Source organism: Callithrix jacchus, chromosome 4 (genome assembly GCF_049354715.1).
Source record: "Callithrix jacchus isolate 240 chromosome 4, calJac240_pri, whole genome shotgun sequence".
NCBI classification, from domain to species: domain Eukaryota; kingdom Metazoa; phylum Chordata; class Mammalia; order Primates; family Cebidae; genus Callithrix; species Callithrix jacchus.
In genome coordinates, this window is record NC_133505.1 from 157,069,343 (window position 1) to 157,092,605 (window position 23,263).

At 40.5% G+C, this 23,263-nt stretch overlaps 1 protein-coding gene across 1 annotated transcript in view; it reads left to right on the top strand.

Annotated features, from left to right (window-relative positions):
• The window catches only part of PPP1R14C (protein phosphatase 1 regulatory inhibitor subunit 14C), a 104,401-nt gene that overhangs the window by 68,164 nt on the left and 12,974 nt on the right, over positions 1-23,263 (top strand). The window contains exons 2-3 of the mRNA XM_002747136.6: positions 451-534; positions 2,541-2,573. Coding sequence (XP_002747182.4) covers positions 451-534; positions 2,541-2,573 — 117 coding nt within the window. The remainder of the gene's footprint in view (positions 1-450; positions 535-2,540; positions 2,574-23,263) is intronic.

The window sequence follows — 23,263 nt, forward strand, 5'->3', positions numbered from 1 at the left end:
TTAGATAGGAAGCTGGAATCTCCCAGCTCTTTCTATCATCTGCCAATCTCCCATTATATGCTTACAGATGCAGCTTTCTGCTAGAAAGGAGGAAATTCTCATTTTTTGTAATATGACTTTAATACTTTGTGACTCTTAATTCTCCTTTGTTCCCCCCCTTGTCCTTCAATCCCCTCTTCTTTTCCTTCCTTCCTTCATTTTCCTTCTTCCTCCATCCCCATTCCTTCTTCCCTTTTCCTGTCTTCTCCCCCTCCCCTCTTTACCCCTTCATCTGTTTCCCCTTCCCTCTCTTTCCTTTCCTCCTCTCCCCTAGCTTCTCTTTCTCCCTGCTTATCCATCAGCCCTTCTTGATTAATGATCTAATTGTTTATTCAACTTAACCTAACTGGTGGGGTACAGTTAGGTTTCTAACTAAATTAAATGCCTTCATATCCTCCTGCTGTCCCCCAGGAAGAAGAAATGCCAGAGGTAGAAATTGACATTGATGATCTTCTTGATGCAGACAGTGATGAAGAGAGAGCTTCAAAGTTACAGGTGAGCAGTTTTCAAAATTGAGAACCTTCTGATCAAGGATACTTGAGAGTCTGTTTAGGTCTCCAGAGCTTGGCATGAACTGATTCCGCCCTGTGGCAGTGTTGGCACCAGGACTTGGGCCATGGCTGTTTGCAGAGAGGAAAGCAATGGGCAGCTAAGTGTTCAGCCTCTTAAATTGCCTCTTTGATGATAAAGCAGCTCTTGACTATAGTCAGTTCTCAAAGCACCTTATGGGCATCACTTTCTCCAGCCTCATTTTCTTGGGAGAAACAGCTGATTCTGCTTCCAAAGATCCCCTTGCCAGGGAAGGGTAGTGATTCCCCACAGTTGTGTGAGAAGAGAGACTAAGCTAGCACTGGAATATCCAAGCCCAGGGCTCTGGTCTCACAGTTGTGGACTGTATCATTCATGAAATTAATTTCTAAATATGGTTTCTTATGACATGCTTCTATTTAGTAGACTATCTTCTCATAGACAGTGCTCACCTCATCGCATTCCAGTAGAGCGATGGATATTGAGATATCTGATATTTCCTTAGTGGAGAGCAATAAAGTGCGATACTCATTTCCCTTCCCACAGGAGGTCAAATCTATCATTTTAAAATCTGCATTTGGGAGTTTCTAAAACCAATTAACTTTGACTTGCCATTGTTCTTAATGTCCACTGATAATTACTGCTAATGGCTGTTGGTGACCACAAATGGCAAATGGCCACTATGGCAATCAAAGGGCACATTTTAATGTATTAATGTGCTTAATGTATGAGTCATACTAGCGTCCCTTGAGTGGTAAACAGTCTCATTTATGACAATTATTTCTTCTTGGTAGATTTAGCTGGGAGACAATAGCATCCTAGTTACAAAATTTTAAAAAGATAACGCAGGTATCAGTTCTGTGGAAAATGTAATGACATAACAAAGTTTCCTTAAAATCGAGAACTTGAAAGGAGCTTTTTAAGCTGTCATCATCCCCCAACCCCAGTTCCCAGGTGAGGACCCAAGCTGGTTTATGGCTGCAATGCACTTAAACCCCTTGCTTCCTGAGTGCAGTGTGGGTGCCACCATCTTGCACAGGCTGGCCCAACTTTAATATCCACCAAGTTGGATATTAAAGGAAAGATGTGTGCATGCGCATGTGCATACAGAGGAGGTACAAAGTGATTGACCAGAGGAGTGGGTTTGAAACTATCTGGATCCTGCCAGGTTAAACCCAATTAATTAGAGGAAAACTGGAGATGGGGATTTGGTTCCTGCGGAAGGCCATCCTGGATTTGAGCTAGTAAGTTAGTTTACGTCTCTCTGAAGTCTACAACCTGATGGATGCTTGTGCATCCCTGTCCTTCTTTAAAAAAAGCTTTTTTCTCCAGCAAGGCATTCAAAACCTGGTCAAGGGGCCAGGTGCAGTAGCTCATGCCTGTAATCCCAGCACTTTGGGAGGCCAAAGTGGGTGAATCACCTGAGGTCAGGAGTTTGAGACCAGCCTGGCTAACACGGCAAAAACCCGTCTCTACTAAAAATACAAAATTAGCTGGTCGTGGTGGTGTGTGCCTGTAATCCCAGCTACTCAGAAGGCTGAGGCAGGAGAATTGCTTGAACCTAGGAGGCAGAGGTCGCAATGAGCTGAGATTGTACCACTGAACTCCAGCCTGGGTGATGGAGCAAGACTCTGTCTCAAAACAAACAAACAAACAAACAACAAGAACAACAAATGATCAGGGATTATATTTTGTTTTCAAGGCTATGGTAGCATAAAAATAAATCTTTTCCTGTTCAAAAAACTTTTCATGTAGCATGTGTGAGTGCAGGCTGAAGAATTTATTACGGTTAAACGTCTTATATCTTCAGTTGACCAACTGGTGTTGAAATGAAGTGTGTTTCTAGATAGTGTGAAATCTTGATTTACCATTATGAAATAATACTATAAATATAAAATGATTTTTAATTTTGCTTTTAAAATAAGATTGAATTTTCACATAATAAAACTGACCTTCTGTGTGTTTAATTCTAGGAAGCTCTTGTAGACTGCTACAAACCAACAGAGGTAAACAAATTACTCTTCCTAAATGCCATGTTTGAACTGGTTTTTATTAAATCAATTTGTCTATTTTTAAAGCAAACCACAATTAGTGGGTTTGACTGTGTGTGTACCAATTAGCAATTATTATCCATGAGTGCATATGTTTGAGTAGTTCTAACTTCATTATTTCTAAGCCTAAATGTGTCTCATTTAGAGATACTTAAAATTAATGGAGCAGAGTGTGTTGCTTGTGCTGGATAAAAGCCGGACTTCAAAGGAAATTGTGAGAGGGTTTGGAATCATTTTAGCAAAAGTTTTAGGTTTATAACTGGTTTATACATTCTATCAGTTTATTGGTATGTATTTTTTAAAAGCTTAAAGTCAGTTCTGTCTTTCCAAAGAATTACCTTTGTTGGGATAAAATGTTATGCTTTATTTAGATATTCATCAAGTATTATGTCTAAATATTAGCACACAAATGGATATCAGTGTGATTAGACTAAATAAAGCATTTAATGTAGACTGTCATGACTGACAGCAGAGAGTAGAAATTAACGTTTTAATTAGTTACGAAAATATTAGCAAGAGAAGTATTTTGTCCCTGTGATAAATTGGAGAAATTATAAGATCCATCAGATGTTTTAGAGTCTATATGTAACATCAAAGCAATGGTGGTAAGACTTCTGATTTTTGAAGAGGTCTAATTAAAAGGGGGAGGAAAGCATGCTTTTACAAGTGTGTGATTTCAATGACTTGGTTTGGGACTAGTTACCTATTTGAGCTTTATTCTTCCAACCTCCAGCTTTCATTACATCTTGCAGTCATAGAGATTTTTCATTTTAATTTTAGCCATCAAAATATATACTTTTAGACCAGGTTTGGTGGCGAACACCTGTACTCCCAGGCCAAAGTGGGAGGATCACTTGACCCCAGCAGTTCAAGACCAGCCTGGGCAACATAGCATGATCTCATCTCTTAAGAAAAAAAAAAATTATATATATGTTTCAATTAATGTAATACAAATATAAATTAATACATCTGATTCTCCCCGCCGCCAAGTTCTAAGGCTTATTTAAAAAGGTACCAGTGACTTTCTCCATTCTTCAGGCCCCTTCCCTCTTTTATATTGTATTTATGTATTATATTTCTATATTTTAATAAGCAACACTTTGGCACTTTGGGCTGTTGCCCTTCCCTACTATTTGGTCTTTTATTTATTTCTTTCTTTTCTCTCTCTCTCTCTCTTTTTTTTTTTAGAGACAGAGTCTCATTCTATCACCTAGGCTAGAATGCAATGGTGCAGTTATAATTCCCTGCAACCTTGAGCTCCAATGCTCCCACCTCAACCTCCTGAGTAGCGAGGACTACAGTCATGCACCACCATACTCAGCTAAATTATTATTTTATTTTTTTAAAATAGAGGTTGGGTCTCACTATGTTTCCCAAACCTGTCTTGAACTCCTGGCCTTAAACTATCCTCCTGCTTTGGCCTCTCAAAGTGCTGGAATTACAGGCATGAGCCACTGTGCCTGGCCTATTTATTCTTTTATTCTTAAATATGCAATTACTACATTTTTTCCATTTATTGACTTTAGGAGAAAGATGATCACTCTCTCACTCTCCACACAATTCGTTTTCATCTATACCCTCATCAAAGTTACTTAACAGTATTTTGCTAAATTAGTAGCCAAGATTTATAACATTATGATTTAAACAAATGTTTTTCACTGTTAAGCCAACAGTAAAATATGATCATGGTTCCTTTTTGTATAGCCCTTTGTTTCTCTTGGAGTTGATAATCCTTGTCTTTATTATTATTATTATTACTATTACTATTATTTTGAGACAAGGTCTTGTTCTGTCCCCCAGGCTGGAGTGCAGTGGTAGAATCTTGGCTCATTGCAACCTCTACCTCCTAGGTTCAAGTGACTCTCATGCCTCAGCATCCTGAATAGCTGGGATTACTAACCCTGGCTAAGTTTTGTGTTTTCAGTAGAGACGATGTTTGGCCATGTTGGCCAGGCTGGGTCTTGAACTGCTGGCCTCAAGTGATCCACCTGCCTCAGCCTCCCAAAGTATTGGGATTATAGTCATGAGCCACCGTGCCCAGCCGCAACTCGTGTCTTAAGTTTTGTCTAATACCAATTGCTATTTTTGGTGAACTCTCCAGTGGCTTTGTCAAACATGTAATGTATTTCCTGACTGCTCAAACACATCATTACCATCCCCCTGCCCCCAGACTTTTCTCCTGGAGCCCCTATGTAACACTCTGGAGAAGTTTTTTGTTGTTTTTATGTTTAAGATTATTCTGCTCTCTGCATTGTTTCTGTTTTCTCTAAATCTTACCTTTTTCTGCCGATTTTCATGTCTTTGCTGATTTTTGGTAGCAGACTCACATTTGAATATGAGGACGCAGTAAGTGGATTTGCATTTGTGTGTATAAGAACAGCTTGTTTTTTGTTGTTGTTGTTGTTGGTTTTGAACAGAGTCTTGCTCTGTCACCTCAGGCTGGGGTGCAGTGGCACGATGTAGGCTCACTGCAAACTCTGCCTTCTGGGTGCAAAGATTCTCTTGCCTCAGCCTCATGAGTAGCTGGGATTACAGGCGTGGGCCACCATGCCTGGCTAATTTTTGTATTTTTACTAGAGGCAAAGTTTTGCCATGTTGGCCAGGTTGGTCTCAAACTTCTGGCCTCAAGTGATCCACCTGCCTCGGCCTCCCAAAGTACTGGCATTAAAAGCATGAGCCACCGCGCTCACCCAGGACTGCTTGACTATTGCTGGGCCTCACTATAGAGTGACCAAGTTGCAAGCCGGATTTTTTTTCTTAATCTGTTATGTATGCAACGGAGTAGGTTCCTCAAAAATGTCAGTGTTTGGTTCATTTTCTCTGAAGAGATTTGGGCTTTTTAGAATTTGACCCTCAAATTCCCTATCTGAGGGTTGACAGTCTGACTTTAGGCTTTCTGGCAGCAGAGAGAAGGCAGGAGACTTTTCTATTTAGTTCTTTGGGGACTAGAGCTTCTTTATTTATAGGTAGTTGGGAAATTAGTATAGGAGTTAATTAGATATTAGAAAGCAATTTCAAGTGTGATGGGTTAGACAAGAATAATAGAATTGTGGTCAAGACAAATGATGAATTATGCAGGTGAATGAGCACATAATATGGGGGTGGAAGGGGTTGTTGCAGAGAGGAAGCCCACTTGGTAGCTGCTGACACGCAGTCACTCATGTTATCACTCCCTTTTTTCTCAGTTCTCCATTTAAGTGAAGAAATTCATGGTTTGGTTATTTGGGTGAGAAAGTTTGGACTTGCAGATTTCTCTTTTGCCCGGCTTGGCAGCCAACAGTGAAAGGCACTGCATTCTCTCATGGAAATGAGCCAATTCTCTCTCTAGTTTTTGGAATGTCTAGGGAACCAAATATTTACACTAATTAAGAGCCGTGCAGTTCAATGAAAATGGTGGGTCTTGCCCCCACCCCACACCGCAGTGAAAATATTTCTCATCTGGTTTCTACATGGTGGCTTAGGAGATGAAAGAATGTAGTATTTGAATAGTCTTCAGAGTTCCACAAGCAGAAAAAGGAGCTGGAGTCTCTACGTGAACATCTCTGTGTTCTTTTTTTAGCTCATGTTTCTAGGAATGGAAATGATGTATAATGCTGAGGAATTTCATTCAGGTTCACTTATCTGTTAACAGATCATTTCAAAAAGGCTGGACACTTTTTGAGTTTACGTTAATAAGAAACAGATTTTACTGGCACCTGGATTGTGGTAATGACAATTAATAGCTTGTATTTTTCCAGAGCTCTGTAGTTCACATTGCACTATAACATGCATTACTTTATTTAATCCTCACAATCGTCACTTACAGTAGAGAGGGTTTGGGTAGCTTGTCCATAAGGTCAGAGCAGTGAGCAAGAGAGTCAGGATTCAACCCGAATTTCTGACACCTGATCTTGTGCCCTTTCTTTCCAATCTGCCAGTCTTCCTAAGCTACTTAACTCAGCAAGAGGTTTCGTATTTTATAGGACTTTGCCCTATCTGAACTAAATGCCTATCAATTAATGGTGTTCTATTCTAAGTAGCCATCTCTAGAGGTGCTGTTTTTGATCAAAGTTATTTTACTTACATAGTTATGCCACTTGGAAGTTAGAAATGTAAGGAAGATGTCTTTGCTGATTCAGATACTTTTATTTTAAAACTCCTCATTGCAGAGGTAGGGTGAATGGTGGAAAGAATACTGGAATTTGAGTCAAAAGTCTTATGCCAATGCTAGCACTAACTGTATGACTATAAGCAATGTTCTTAACCTGTCTGAGTCTCCCTTTTCTCCTCTATAAAATGGAGGTAATAATAACCACATCTCTGCATGTTGGTAAGAATTATTTGCTATGATAATTTAACAATTTTATTTTAATTTTTTGAGAAAGGATCTCACTCTGTTGCTCAAGCTGGAATGCAGTGGCACAATCACAGCTCACTGTAGCCTCAACCTCCTGGGTTCAAGCAATCCTCCTGCCTCACGCCCCTGGGTAACTGAGACAACGGGTGCACACCACCACATCCAGCTAATTTTTGTATTTTTTATAGAGACAAAGTTTCTCCATGTTGCCCAGGCTAGTCTCGAACTCCTAAGCTCAAGCAATCCGCCTGCATGGGCCTCCCAAAGTGCTGGGATTACAGATAAGAGCCACTAAGCCTGGCCCACATGATAATTTTAGTAATAGCAACAATAGCAATGATAATAGCTAAAAACATCACTAGGCATTTAGTAGATGCCAGGTGCTGATCTAATTACATCTCATATTAACACATTTAATCTTTTTTCAGAAAATTTAAACATTTGGTAAATTCCTCATAGCGTTTAAAAGAAAATTTTAAGTAGACTTCATTTTTTAGAGCAGTTTTAGGTTCACAGTGAAATTGACTAGAAGGTACAGATTTCCAATATACTCACTCCTGTCCACCTCACACATGTACACAGCATCCCCAATTGTAACCATCTCCCCACAGAGAAGTACATTTGTTAGAACTGGTGAACCTACATTAATACATCATTATCACCTCTTGGAACTGTAGATTACGGGTTTGATTGAATTCACAATGACATGTATCCACCATTACAGCACATACAGAGTAGTATCACTGCCCTAATAATCCTCTGTGCTTTGCCTATTCATCTCTCCCTTCCCCTTTCCCCCAGGCAATCACTTATCTCTTTATTGTCTCCATAGTTTTACCTTTTTCAAAATGTCATATAGTTGGAATTATACAGTATATAGCCTTTCTATTTTCAGAATAACCACAGCATGAAAATTTATAGCCTTTTCAAACTGGCTTTTATTTATTTATTTTTGAGATGGAGTCTTGCTCTGTCTCCCAGGCTGGAGTGCAGTGGCATGATCTTGGCTCACTGCAACCTCCACCTCCCAGGTTCAAGTGATTCTCCTACCTCAGCCTCTCAAGTAGCTGAGATTACAGGCTTGTGCCACCACATCCAGCTAATTTTTGTATTTTTAGTAGAGACAGGGTTTCACCACATTGGCCAGGCCAGTCTTGAGCACCTGACCTCAGGTGATGCAGCTGCCTTGGCCTCACAAAGTATTGGAATTACGGGTGTGAGCCACTGTGCCCAGCCCAAACTGGCTTTTAAAAATTTTGATTTCAACAGTTAGCTACAGACGGGCTTCTTTTCCTTAGTAATATGCATTTAAGTTTGCTCCAGGTCTTTTCATTGCTTAATAGCTCATTTCTTTTCAGTGCTGAATAATATTCTGTTGTCTGGATATACCAGAGTTTATCCATTCATTCATCTACTGAAATACTCTTGGTTACCTCCAGGTTTTGGCAATTAATGAATAAAGCTGCTATAAACATTCCTGAGCAGGTTTTTGTGTGGACATGAGTTCTCAAGTCTTTTGAATAAATAGCAGGGAGTAGGATTATCATATTGTATGGTAAGAAGAGTATGTTTAGGTTTTGTAAGAAACTGCTTAACTGTCTTCCAAAGCAGTTGTACCATTTTGCATTCTCACCAGCAAAGACAGTTCTTGTTGCTCAGCATCCTCACCAGCATTTAGTGCTGTCATTGTTCTGGATTTGGGCCATTCTAATTAGTGTGTAGTGATATCTCATTATTGTTTTAATTTGCATTTCCCTGGTGACATATGATTTGGAGCAACTTTTTATTTGCTTATTTGTCATCTATATCTTCTTTAGTGAGGGGGTCCATTAAGGTTTCCGGTCCATCCTTTAAAAGGGATTGTTTTCTTTTTGTTGAATTTTAAGGATTCTTTGTATATTTTGGGTAGTAGGCCTTTTTCAGACATGTTCTTTGCAAATATTTTCTCCCAATCTGTGGCTTCTCTTTTTATTCTCTTGACAGCATGTTTCACAAGGCAGGCATTTTTATTCTAATGAAATCCAGCTTATCATTGTTTTCTTTTAAGATCGTTCATTTTGTGTTGTATCTACAACTCACTGTAAAACATAAGATCATCCGGATTTTCTCCTATGTCACCTTTTGTGAGATTTATAGTTCTGCATTTTACATTAGGTCCATGCATGATCCATTTGAGTTAATTTTTGTGAAGAGTGTAAGGTCTGGGTCTGGGTTTATTTTTTTGCACCTGGATTTCCAGTTGTCCCAGGATTTGTTGAAAAGCCTACCTTTGCTCCATTGAATCGCCTTTGCTTTTTTGTCAAAGATCAGTTGATATTTATGTTAGTGTTTCTAGGTCTCTATTATATTCCAATTATCTATATGTCCACTCTTTCACCAGTACCATACTATCTTGATTATTGTGGCTTCAAGTATGTCCTGAGATTGGGTAGTGTGTCCTCCCCTCCACCCTGCTTTTGTCCTTCAACATTGCAGTGGCTATTTTGGATCTTTCGTCCTTCTATATAAACCTTGGAATCAGTTTGTTGATATCCATAGGATAACATCCTTGGGTTTTTATTGGGATTCCATTGCATCTGTAGATCAATTTGGGAAGAACTGACATAATGACCATATTTCATCTTCCTATCTATGAACATTGAATACCTCTCTATTTATTTCTATCAAGATATCCTCAAGCTTAGAGACACTTTCCTCAGCTGTGTGCAGTTTACTAATGAACCTATCAAAGGCATTATTTCTGTTACAGTATTTTTAATCTCTAGCATTTCTTTCTGATTCTTTCTTAGAATTTTCATCTCTCTACTTACATTCTCCATCTGTTCTTGCATGCTGTCTACTTTATCTGTCAGAGCCCTTATGATATTAAACAGAGTTATTTTAAATGCCTGGATGGATAATTCCAACATTCCTGCTGTATCTGAGTGGTTCTAATGCTTGCTCTCTTCAAACTATGTTTTTCTGCCTTTTACTATGTGTTACAATTTTTTTTTGATATCTGAACATGGTGAACGAGGTAAAAGGAACTACTGTAAATGGGCCTTAAGTAGTGTGGTAGTAAGGTGTGAGGAGAGGGGAAGCTCCACAGTCCAGTGATTAGTTCTCAGTCTTATAGGTAGCCTGTGTCCCTGAACTGTGAACTTCACAAGTGCTTCTCAGTTCACCCCATGCCCCTGTAGGTGGAAAGGACAGCTGGAACCAGCTGCAGTTTGGTGTTTCCCCTTCCCCCAGGTCACTTAGGCTCTAGTAAAACCCTAGGCAGGTTAGGCTCTGGTTAAATAGTTTCTTCTCAGGACAGACCTTGTTAAATAAACTTTTAGACTTTGGAAAAAAAAAAAAGAAGAAGAATAGAATGCTCTGGTGTATTATTTCAAAATGGTTCCCTTTTCTCTCATCCCGCTGGAAGTTCAAGGGAATTTTTCTCCATTATTCACTGTGAGGACCTGGTAGAATTCTTAAAGGTAAATCTCATACAAAGGTATGCTGCTACCTCTGCCCATGACTGGATCCCCATGGAATTTTAATCTCTAAAACTTGTCCTCTCTGAGACTCTAGCAATTTGTCAATTCCAGTTGAGGTTTTTCTACCCATCCTTTGGTTCCCCAAGGTTGTTACTTGTGAGTTTCTCTTCCAGGAAGCTGTGATTTTCTGTATTCACCTGTCAGCCCCTCTACTTCTAGGGCATTTGTTTGCTCAATGACCTCACTTCCCTTGTGGATGTAAAAATAGTTGTGGATATTTGAGTTTGTTCAGCTTTTTACTTTTTTTTTGTTAGGATGGGGTGGGAATTTCCAAACTTCTTACATACCTGACTGGAAACAGGAAGTCTCATTTAATCTTCACAACAAAGCTAATAGATTGATTGTTGCTAACTGATTGTTGTCAGTTAAGGAGTATGAGGCATAGAAGTGTTCTGTAATTTGTCTAAATTCACACAGTTAATGAATGGAGAAGTCAGGGCATGTATTAAAGCACATGACATAAAGCTTCACACATAGTAGGTCCTTAGTATACTAGTTGAATCTGATTCAGCATAAAGTAATGCTTCCCTATCACATGTTAAATATGCAAATTGTCCAGATTCACCAATAATGATATTCTTGGATTATTACATTTAAATAGTTGGCTTTAAAGAATTTGCTAATTTCCCAGAAGTCATATTGTTTTTGGTGTGTCACCTTCTGTCATATACTTTGGGTCTGTAGCTTCATCCTTATATGGGCCACTGCCCAATAGGGAAGGGACTTGTGTGCCCCCATTATGATTCATATATGCATTTTCCCCCCAAATCCATAGCTGACCTGATTGATTCATATTCAATCTGTGGACTCTTGTCATGTAAATCTTCCTGACCTGGACAGTGAATATGATTGCCGGGAAACACAGCAATATAACTGTGGCACCTCACCAATGTATGAATGATTGATTAGTAAGAATGGTGATTTCATTTTTTTCCTTGAGTAAATGCCATTCCTAATGTAGTGAATATTAAAATTGATCTGACTTAAGGTAGCAAAAGGATGTTTCCATATAATGCGAGAGGCAAAAAGGTAATTTTATTTCGGATATTACTTGTATTTGAATGATCGATAGTGTTAGCCTAGTGGACATGGTAAAAATCAGAGGTGGGGGTTTGGAAGCCTGCTAGCCAGACTTAAGAGGAGCTTCTTCTCCTTTTTCTCACTCTTTGAAGAGTTTCCAATTTTGGGATTACAAACTAGGAGAACCTCCATTGTACTGGGAGGATGAATAGAAAATGCGTTTAATCTGGGCTTGGGGACGTCTGCCTTACCATCTGTTTGGGAGTTGTCTAGTCAATGAGCTTTTCAAAAAAATCTCTTTTTATAGTTGACGATACCTATGCTATTGCCCTTTGATAAATGTCAGGTTTTTCTTTCCATGAATTTTTTTCATTTTTTAAACTAGAGGTTTTGATAGAACCTATCATTGTATCAAATGAGACAATGATCAACGATATCAAAGCCTATACATTGATTGGCATCTGTTCATCCATGATGACTCAGTCTGAGAGTAGGTGGCAAGAGACATTTCTGGGTTCCAGTAATCCACCAGGTAATGGAAATGTCATGTTCATGCACTGATGCCAGAAAGCAATGTGTGGTCTTGTTTGTAAGTGGAAATCAAGCAGTATTTTCTGAAAGGCAGGTCTGCTCTGCTGTTCTTCTCATGTTGGCAGTAGGAAGGCAGAATCTCCTTCTGCCATGATTTCATGGTAACTGTGACTTTCTGACTAGCTTTGGTGATGGCCATTGTCAACCATTTATTTAAGATTTAAACCTGTCTTTTAGAGTCATTGTTCAGTTTATGCATACATGGAAGTACATTCCTTCTCCACTGAAATGTTTACAGTGGAGAGAGAATATAAATGGTATTTACAACACAGAAAAACCGTGTGGTGACTGAAAGAGACACAGCTTGGTGTTTTACAATCTTCTCTTTATTCATTTGTTCAACAAATGTGTATCAAATATCTGTGTGCCTGTATCTAATCTAGGAACTGAGACCTGGCAGGGAACTTCTACATCCATTTTTAAAATAACCTCTTGGAAAGCCACAGTGAACTATGGTGGGAATTTAAGTGCTCAAAGAATATTTAAATAGGAATGAAAGGACAGAAGTGTCAGGCTGCCAGTTTATTCAATGGTTCTCTAAGTTAGGAAGCAAATTGCTTGACAGAATGTGCTTTTCAGAGCATCTGCACTTGCTAGAGGAAGCAGTCATGTTATTCATTTCAGTGGGTCTCAGTGTGTTATCCATAGACGGGGGAACTCCTTTCTTATGTCAGACTCCTTTCATCTGACCTCTCCTGGGGTTTCCTCAGAAAAGACTGCAATCTTGGGCGGGAATGAGGAACAGAGTTTGAATACTAGATTCATGAATCTGAAACACAACTTTAAAACGTTTAGAACAATGTTTCTGAATAGAGAAGGGATTGAGAAATCCAGACCAGAATCAGAGGAAAACTACGTTTTAGTAGTTGTAGCCACTGGCTACAAAAGCCTTATAATGTTTTCGTGTCATTGGGCAGGCAAGTATTAAAGGATTGGGGTTTACTAGCCAGAAATATGTGTCGCTTTACTTAATAGCCTGAAGTATTTTGGTCTCAGTATTATAGTTGCTCACATACTTTCAGTAGGACTCTATGCACCAGACCTCATCGGCTCAAGGTAAAAGTGCTGTACATACTGGAGCTGGAAAAGGACCCACATTTGAGTCCAAATCCTATTGTCAACTCCTCACTTCCTTTTTCTGAATTTTTACTAACTGAGCACAAGCTCTACTTTAGAATATTTATAAATCTGATAAAGATTATCTTCATTGAGGAAAATCAGTGTTACCCAGAAATGTTAGGTAAGCCTGCTGAAGACAGGCAGTCATGAAGCAAAACTCTGCATTTATCTCCTGGCCTTTATTCAGCACTCTTTGTAAAGTTAGGGAAGTGTCCAAAAGAATGCTCTCACTTGTGACACCAATCACAAGCTCACACATCCTCAAAACCAACTTTGTGTTTGATAATTTGCAAGAAGAATTCAAATATTTTATACTCATGGTTCTGGTTAATTATAGGGAAGAGACACGTGGGACAGAGTCCACAAAAGTGACAAATGTGAAGCTTCCACTTGTCTCCTCCCTGGGTAATGGACAGAATTCTCTTAGCAGTGACATGTGACAAATATGCAGAGAGTATTGGCGGTCTGAGATGCTAACCTGAGCCTGGGTATCCAGAGTTTTTATTGGGGTTTTGTCATGTAGACAGTTGACTACTCATGTGGCTGACCTTGTCTCCAGCTGATACCACATGATCCAAAGTGTCTACTCTAAGCCACATCATTAGACTACATAACTTGGCACCATACCCCAAGTAAACAAAGACTCTTTTTTTCCAGGCAGATGTTCTAAGGGCTTAGAGCTCACCTCCTGAGAGGTGTCTCAGGAGGTGAGGACAGGTTAAATATTTTATTATACACTCTTATAAGCAGGATGGCCATGAGATGGTGATGACAACAACAATAATAAGAGTGATCAGAAGAAACTAGATGGCATTATAGGAAAAGCCATGTGGGCCTTGCTTTTGAGTATCTTCTTTCTCTTGATAATTGATTATTGTTATTTTTATGAGACACAATAGAGGAGGCACAGCTTTAAAGGGCAGTGGACCTGGTTAGCATTTTCAGATGATTGATTATATTTTATGGTCTTTTCTTATTCATTAAATTCAGAATGGACAAGCTTATATTAAAAACAGATCCACACTCTCTTCCTGTAATTAGACTAATCTAGACAAATGAAAGAATATAAAATAAAGACGATGTGACACATGACTTTAATTTCTATGTCTATAACAAAGAGAGTTATAATCAAAAACAAGTCCCAAAACGTCAGGAAATGGGCTTCTTTTATTTAGGCAAGATTTGGGTGTTTATAGCAAATAATACTCTCCCTCATTGACAATGAGAATCTTGATAATGTTATTTATACTTTAGTTCATCAGTGACCAAACTGGGAGATTATAATTTTGCCAAATTTATTCTATTGATTGTTTACTGTGGCTGGATGATATATGTGAATTTTTTTACATTGCCCAAATTGAAAATGTAAAGATTCTGAGATACCAGTTAGTAAGTGAGGGGAGAATTAAATGCTGTCAGATTGAATCTAGGGGAGGGTTCATGAACTGTCTGCTGCATACAAATAGAGGTTGGAATTTGGGTAAAAAATAAATTAGTCCAAGAACAATGGACCGAAACTCTAAAATAGATTAATGGGACTTATCTCACAGTGGAACAAATTACTATTTAAAGACAGACAGTCAAGAAAATAAATGGACAACATAGTGTCAGTGGTTTTAAGTTAAAGGAGGGGGAAAAAAAGCAGAATGTGGTTACGACCTTCAGGAATTTATGCTGGCAGAAGTCATTATAACAGCAGCAGCCACAAACCCCTACCCATAACAGATCCATAAGCCTCTTTTCAGATAATGAAAAATAGGATCAGTTCTGGTGTGCCCTGCCAACAAATGCACCTCTTGAAAGATAAAAACACCCCCACACCCTCACAAGTGAAGGGGGAAATTAAATGTGTCAGTGGTGAGTGATGATGGGCAACAGGGCTTGCCGTGGAGCTGATTCCTGCCTGGGACTTCCGGGAGCAAATCCCAGTGTCACACTGAGCTGGGGAATACCCCAAAGCTGAGCTCATCAGTACTGATTCATCTGCCTGCCTGTCTGGCCTCATCCAGGAGTTTTCAGTGTGATTTTTAAATGCTTAGCTGGTTCTTTGGGTGAGGACATTTTGCCATTTGGAACAATTTGCAGGTGTTATCCTCATCTTTTCCAAGAGGCACACACCACCTGCCCATTTTCCTCACTCATCTAAACTTTGAACATCTGGAAATTCTTCCCTTCCCACCACTTCCTTCACACCTTGCCTGATTTCCACCCATCTGCTAATGTCAGGCTTTTTAGAAGAAGTGTCTGGTAGCTGCTTCAAAGGAAACTTGCCATTGAGTTGACTCAATTTGCGGTAAGTTGGCAGCCAGACTCCAGGCAGGGTGCAGATGGCCCCTGTGAATATGCACCTTGAAGGAAGTAACTGGTCAGGGGCACAAAGAGGAGGCAACACATGGGGAGTTGCAGGACCCACATGGATCCCAGCCTTTGGAATCCTCATCTGCTGTTTCTCTCCCCTTTCCCCCCATCCTCTGCATAAGGAGTGGATGGTTTTTGTTGTTGTTTAGGAAAATCAGGGTGAGCATCCAGAGTTCTGGGCACCCTTTATTAGACCTTATAAATGTACACAATCACTGCCGTTGGTGAGACTGTTTCCTGAGCAGTGATTTTAAGCATTTCTTCTTTTGTCAGGAAATATGTCCAGTGCAAGTGCTACTGCATAATATCCATTTATCTTGTTTAGCTTTTTAAATGATTCAAAATGCTTAAAAGAATGACATAAGTACAGGTTATGCACAGAACAGGGATTTGCAGTGATACTGTGGTTTCCCTTTTCCTACTTTCCAATGGCCCATCTTAAGCAGCACATTATCATCAAAGAGAGGAACAGATGAATTACTTTGAATGACTAGGGAAGGCGACCAGATAGCTGGCTATGGTGATAATTACAAAACAGGTGTCCATCTGCCACCACTGGTGCCGGCTGGAGCAGGTCGGGTGCTGGGGATGGAATATGAAAGCCACAGGGCCCAGGATGGACTAGTGCAGCGGGCAGAGCTCAGAGTAGAGTGTGGCCACTGTGATGCCACACCCCTGTGACAGAACCACGTGGCAGAAACTCCGGGGAGAGAAAGGTCCTTCTGTTTTCATGGCTGCTCCCGGATCCTCTCAGGAACATGCTTGGACTTCTTTCTTTCTTAGAAGTCTCTCAGCAGCATGTTGTATAAAGTCCATTTTCCAAGCTCCCTGGAAATGTGGCTTGGCTTTCTATTGCTTCTTTGATGTCTCCTCTGTATTACTGTGTGTGAGTGGAAAGGAACATCCCTGGCCCTCCCCTCCCCTAACACTCTGTGTCTTCCCTCACCCCCACCTCGAGTCTGGCTGGATTCCAGTGCTCAAAGAGCACCTCTGGAACCTTCATAGTTGCTGGGCCAGTTGACACTTTGTCTAGTTTTTTTTTCTAACTCAATTGACATTTGAAGATTTCAGTATCCCCTCTCTCTTTTTCTCCACTTTTATGCCAGAGTTACAGGAATTAATTGGTTCATTTGTACAATCCTTTCCTTTACTCTGCAAACCTTTGAGAAGCACCCATTGTTTCTTAAACACTCACTATTCTTGGAAGACAAAGATGAGTGAGACTCTTAGAATCATCTGGGGGTGACAAGTATGCACATGGATTATTTTGTATGCATCGTAACTGTGTAAAGAATATTTTGCAAATGTTCTTTTTCAGCTTGTGTGTTTTGCCCAACATTAGATGTCTGACATTTATTCATGTTCATACAGAGGGCTGTCCTTCATTCATTTCTATTACTGTAAAGTATTTCTATTCATATACTATAATGTGTTTATCCATTCTTCTGTTGGTACTCAGGCTGTATTTATTTTTTTATTATTATGAACAATGGTGCAATAAAATAACTATTATTGACCTGTTACCTTCCTTGTGTACAAGGCTTTATCCAAAGAATATATAAGAAATGGATTTGCACTGTGCATGCCCACCAGTAGGATATAAGGATTCCCTTTTGACCTCATGATTTCCACACCTAGTATTGCTAAGTGTTAAAGATTTTGCCAATCTAATGCTATTTCATTGTTTCAACAAAATTTTTCCTGACTGCTAGTAAGGTTGAGACCTGTTTTTTTGTCCTGCATGTTTATTGGGTGTTCATGTTTCCTTCTCTGGGAATTTCCATTTTGAAATCTTTGCCTACTTTTCTTTTGAGTTGTTGGGCGTTTTTCTTGTTGATTTTTAAGAGTTATTTATATATTCTAGATGACAATTCTTTGACCTTATTATAGGTTGCAAAGTGATTTTCCCAAACTGTGGAGCTTATTTTCATTTGTGTTGTCTTTTGTGTCAGAAGTTTTTAACTTTTTTTTTTTTTTTTTTGAGACTGAGTTTCGCTGTTGTTACTCAGACTGGAGTGCAATGGCGCAATCTCGGCTCACTGCAACCTCCACCTCCTGGGTTCAGGCAATTCTCCTGCCTCAGCCTCCTGAGTAGCTGGGATTACAGGCATGCGCCACTGTGCCCAGCTAATTTTTGTATTTTTGGTAGAGACGGGGTTTCACCTTGTTGACCAGGACGGTCTGGATCTCTTGACCTCGTGATCCACCCGCCTCGGCCTCCCAAAGTGCTGGGATTACAGGTGTGAGCCACCGCACCTGGCCCAGAAGTTTTTAACTTTTAATCGAAGCCAAATTTATTAATGGCATCTTTGGCTTGTGCTTTTTTTAAAAAAAGGACGTGTTTATGAAATTTTTCATGACTTTAAGATCTTAAATACAGTCTTCCTTATATTTTTCTCTGAAACTTTTCACTTAACACTTTTTACACCTAGGTATTCATGAAGGTTTCCTCATGATTTTGTTATTGTGTATACTGTGAGGTAGGGATCTAATTTTATGTTTTGTCCTATTGTCCCACTTACTGAGCAGTCAGTTCAGTGTACCCTCACTGCTCTGTAATCCTTTTCTGTTGTATGCCAACTTTCCTTATAAGTAGGGAATACATCTGCCTATTTGTTTACTCCTGCATTTTGTCTCAATTACTAGGGTTTTATAATAAGTTCTTAGTAAGGGTCCAATAAGTCTACTACTTTCTTATTCACAGTGTCTTACCTATTCTTGAATATTTGTATTTTGACTAGAATTGCATTAACTTTATAGGTTAATTTGGTGAGAGAAGATATCTTGATGATGATTTGTTCAGGACACACAAAAATGGACATTCTAGGGCAGGGACATGTTGGAGGAAGGGATGAGTAACAGTAAGTTAGTTCACTTTTGGTCATTTGAGATCAATCTGCCCACGGGACATCTCATGGAGATCTTTGGTAGCTACAGAAAATGTGGGTCTGGTTGTCAGGGTGAAACCTGAGCTAGAGGTGAGATCTGTGTCACTAGTGTGGCTGGTAAGAGGGAGTGCCTCAAGGGGCCTGGGAACAGAGCTTTGGAGGCTAGCATTTAATCAGCAGATGGTGGGTGGGAGTGCAAAAAGCAGAGTGAGGAGTGGCAGTTAGAGACCCAGGTAGAGAATGTGTAGCAAGTCTTAACATTGTCGACAGGTTCCCGGAAACTGAGATTTTAAATGAAACTGCATATAAGCAAAACCAATTTGACTGCAGGCTTATTGGTATAAACAAGAGTTAAGTTCCTATGGCATGTTTCTGGTCTCAAAAACATTTCCAAACTTCTAAATAAAGACCCCCAAAACACTTCTAATATTAAACATTGAAATAACTGTGAGCTATATAGACATTTAAGAAAGACTAATAAAATCAAGTTTGATAATTATTCAACCAATTTGTGGTGAATCTATGAGTGATAGTGATCATACCAGCAGTGGGTTAAATCCAGGAACAAATGTGTGCAAAGGGTAAATTGTAAAGAGCATCTCCTCCCATCACATGGTTCCAAAATAATCAGTAACCAGTATGGCAGGTTGGCCAGGCACCTTCGGACTGCATTATTTATTGTCATGCCTTTGAGTGATCATCATATTCTTTATGATTTTTGTTTTACGATAATTTGTATTCATTTGTTTTTCAACCTTCTTTTTCCAGTTCAGTGTTGCTAGTGGCTGGAGCTCATCCTGACAGCTCAGATCACACACATTGCAGGAACCAGCCCTTCACAGGAAACCACCCCATTGCAGGGCATGCTTGCACCCACACCCACATTCACTCATGCTGGGAACATTGTAGACAGGGAAGTTCACGTAACAAACACAGCTTTGGGATGTAGGAGGAAACCAGAGGACCAGAAAACACTCAGGCAGACATGGGGAGAACATGCGAACTCCCATACAGACAGTGCCTCTGGGGGGAAACTATTTTCTTTCCCCAACCTTATAGCAAAACAATGTTAACAAACCAATGTTCTTGGAGGCCCTGCTGCACAGGGAAGTAGACAAACTCCTTGAAAAGCTCCCCCCAAAATCTTACCACAGTACACCTACTAGAATTTGACTAATATGAAAAATACTGACAACACCAAGTGTTGGGGAGGATGTGGAAGAATGGGAATTCTCCTACCAGCAGAGTGGGAGCATAAAATGGCCCAATACCTTTAGAAAACCGTTGGTTGTGGGGGCGGTTCAGAAAAAGTTAAGCATACACATAACACAACTCAGCCATTGTATTACTGAATATGTGCTCAAAAGAACAACAAGAAAAGGCCATAAAAATACTTGTACAAATGTATGTATAACAGCTTTATTTGCAATGGTCAGAACCGAAGACATTTTATCAGTGGATGAATGGATAAACAAATAGTGGTCTAGCCATACAGCAGAACTCCTCCACAATATAAAGGATCAAACTGGCTGGGCACAGTGGCTCACGCTGTAATCCCAGCACTTTTGGAGGCCAAGGCAGGTGGATCGCTTGAGGTCAGGAGTTTGAGACCAGCCTGGCTAACATCGTGAAATCCCATCTCTACTAAAAATACAAAAATTAGCTGGGCACAGTGGCATGCACGGTAGTACCAGCTACTCAGGAAGCTGACACAAGAGAATCACTTGAACCTGGGAGGTGGAGGTTGCAGTAAGCTGAGATTGCACTACGGTACTCCAGCCTGGGCAACTGAAACTCTTGTCTCAAAAAAAAAAGGATCAAACTATGGCTGCACACAGTAGTATCTAGTACAGGTGAATCTCAGAAATATTGAGTGAAATAAGCCAAGTAAAAAAGAATACATAAGAGGAATGATTTCATTTACATAAAATGCAAAGTAATTTATAGTGACAGAAAGAAAATTGGGTTTGGAACCAGATGAACCCTAGGGAATAAAACGTCTTCATTGGTGATGGAATTGTCTTTTTCTTTTACTTTTTTTTTTTTTTTTTAATAGGCAGGATCTCACTTTGTTGTGCAGGCTGGAGTGCAGGGGCATGATCACAGCTCAGTGCAGCCTTCAAATTCTTGGGCTCAAATGATCCTCCTCAGTCTCCTGAGTAGCTAGGACTACAGGTGTTCACCACCACACTTGGCCAATGTTTTACATTTTTTGTAGAGATGGGATCTCACTTTATTACCCGGGCTAGTCTCAAAGTGATCCTTCTGCCTTAGCCTCCCACAGTCCTGGGATTGCAGGTGCAAGGCACTGCCCCCAGCTGATGGCAACGTGCTGCATCTTGTCAGCAACGGTGGTTTCCTGGGTATAACACATTGTCACCACTCATCGGTGATACACTTTAAATAGATGTAGTTTATTGTTCATAATGTATTCTTCAATGAAGTTGATAAAGAGAAAAGGAAAAAAAGTGGTCCTTAGCAGAGTCAAGGGACCTGGCTGAGGCACTGGACGTGCCGATGAGGAGAGCCTTGATGATTCCGGGGTTGCCTGGGCAGAATTTCAGCAAGCAGAAAAGTCAGCATTCCACTCCCTCTCTTCTTCCTTTCTTTTTTTCCCCTCCTTCTTTCCTCTTTTTTTCTCAGCTTTCCCTCCTTTTAAAATTTTTTTCTAATTTATAAGGTAGCTAGAATAGGAGGGAGTTACTGGGGGCTCTCAAGATTTTTATTGTCCCCTTGGGAAGAGAACTGGAGGGAAAGGTTTGTCATACTCAGAGGAGAATTTCCAGTCTAATTGTAGACACTGTTCTTTGTACATCTTTCTTCCCTCTTTCCATATTAAAAAATGAAGGCATTGCTGTGTTGATCATAATGCATTTTTGCCATTTTAGTTTAGTTTGTAATCGGACTACAATAACCTAACCCAGTTGCTTAATAATAAAGATAACTCGCCTCGAGCAGCATCATGCAGACAAAGGGCATTGTGCCCTCCCCAGTCAGGATGGTGATCCCAGGTCCCTTTTGCCTTTATATGAACCTATGCTTCGAATTTTGGTCTGACCACTGAGCCACTGTGTGACCTCAGGCAAACCTCTAAACCCTTCTGAGCCTGGTTTATAATACTTGTAATGATCAAATGGGACAGTATGTGAAAATAACTAGACTGCCTGTCACATGAAAGGTGCCCAGTAAATATATGCTGTATCTGAATCCCTGACATATTCAGTGCCCACGAGAGCACAGTACTGTGCCAAGCAAACTAGAAATGCACACACATGGGAAAGAATAGTCTCGGGCCTGGCCAAGATGGTGAAACTCCTTCTCTACTAAAAATACATTAGGACGTGTATTACAGGCACCCACCTGTATTACACCCACGTGTATTACACCCACCACCACGTCCTAAAAATTATTAGGACGTGGTGGTGGGTGCCTGTCATCCCAGCTACTCAGGAGGCTGATGCAGAGAATTGCTTGAACCCGGGAGGCAGAGGTTGCAGTGAGCCGAGATTGCACCATTGCACTCCAACCTGGTGACAGAGCAAGACTCTGTCTCCAAAAAAAAAAAAAAAAAAAAAGTGCATGCGGTGCATCACTCTCAGATCCCAAAATAGAGCCCAGGACTGAGGTGAGAGGTAGGGGCCCAGGAGTTCATTGGTTTTGGTGGGAGGATAAAACTTCGCCTGCAGTGTGACAGCAGTCACGTCCAAAGACTCAGAGCCAGTGTGTGTGTGTTTGTGTGTGTTTGTGTGTGTGTGTTTAGCCAGGAAGGAGCAGTTGGGAAATGCCACCAAAGGAATGTTTTCAAGTGCATTTTGAGCACTTCATGATGAGAGGGTAAGTCATACAGTCTGGGTGGCTCTGGAGTGTTGATTCTGGTCCTGGGCTGTTGCTCAGGCTGTGGTGAGGAGCGGCCCCAGTCAAGAATCTGAGCTGCAGGGACCCTGGCCTATGGCCAGGCGGGATGGAGAGGCTGCTGTGGATTTTCTCTGCAGTTAGAGCCTCTGTTATCTAAAGCTGGGAGAACTGACAATCACTGAGGGAGAAACATTGGCGGGATACTGACAGCTTCCTCAGAAGAAACACGTGTGTGCTGCACCCAGCCTGATATCCATGCCCCAGCCTGAGCTCCCATGATCACACCTGGTGTCACACAAGATACTTCTCCTCTGCCTTCAATGGCAAACCTTTCCCATGGTGAAAATGGGCAGGAGTGGGGGGTGGAGAGAATAAGCTACATTTTTCTTTTTTTTTGTTTTTCTGAGATGGAGTTTTACTCTTGTTGCCCAGGCTGGAGTGCAATGTCTGTCTCATCACACCACAACCTCCGCCTCCTGGGTACAAGTGATTCTCCTGCCTCAGCCTCCCAAGTAGCTGGGATTATAGGCATGTGCCACCACGGCCGGCTAATTTTGTATTTTCAGTAGAGACAGTGTCTCTGCATGTTGGTCAAGCTGGTCTCAAACTCCCGACCTCAGGTGATCCACCCGCCTCAGCCTCACAAAGTGTTGGGATTACAGGTGTGAGCCACCGTGCCTGGCCTAAGCTACATTTTTTTTGGTGTGGTCAGAGTAGCACATTCTTGATTTGAATTTGTAGACTGGAAAGTTTAGTGTAGTCTGATGATGATGATGATGACAGTATCAAGCACCTGTACAGCACTTACTACTGTCTAAGCACTTTCCCAACATGGAACCTACAGTAAATCATCTCATCACGTAATCCTTACAGCATCCTTGAGGGGAGGTCTTATTGTCACAGCTCCTATTTAGAGGTGAGGAAAACTGAGGCATAAAGAGAAACTGATTCATTTCT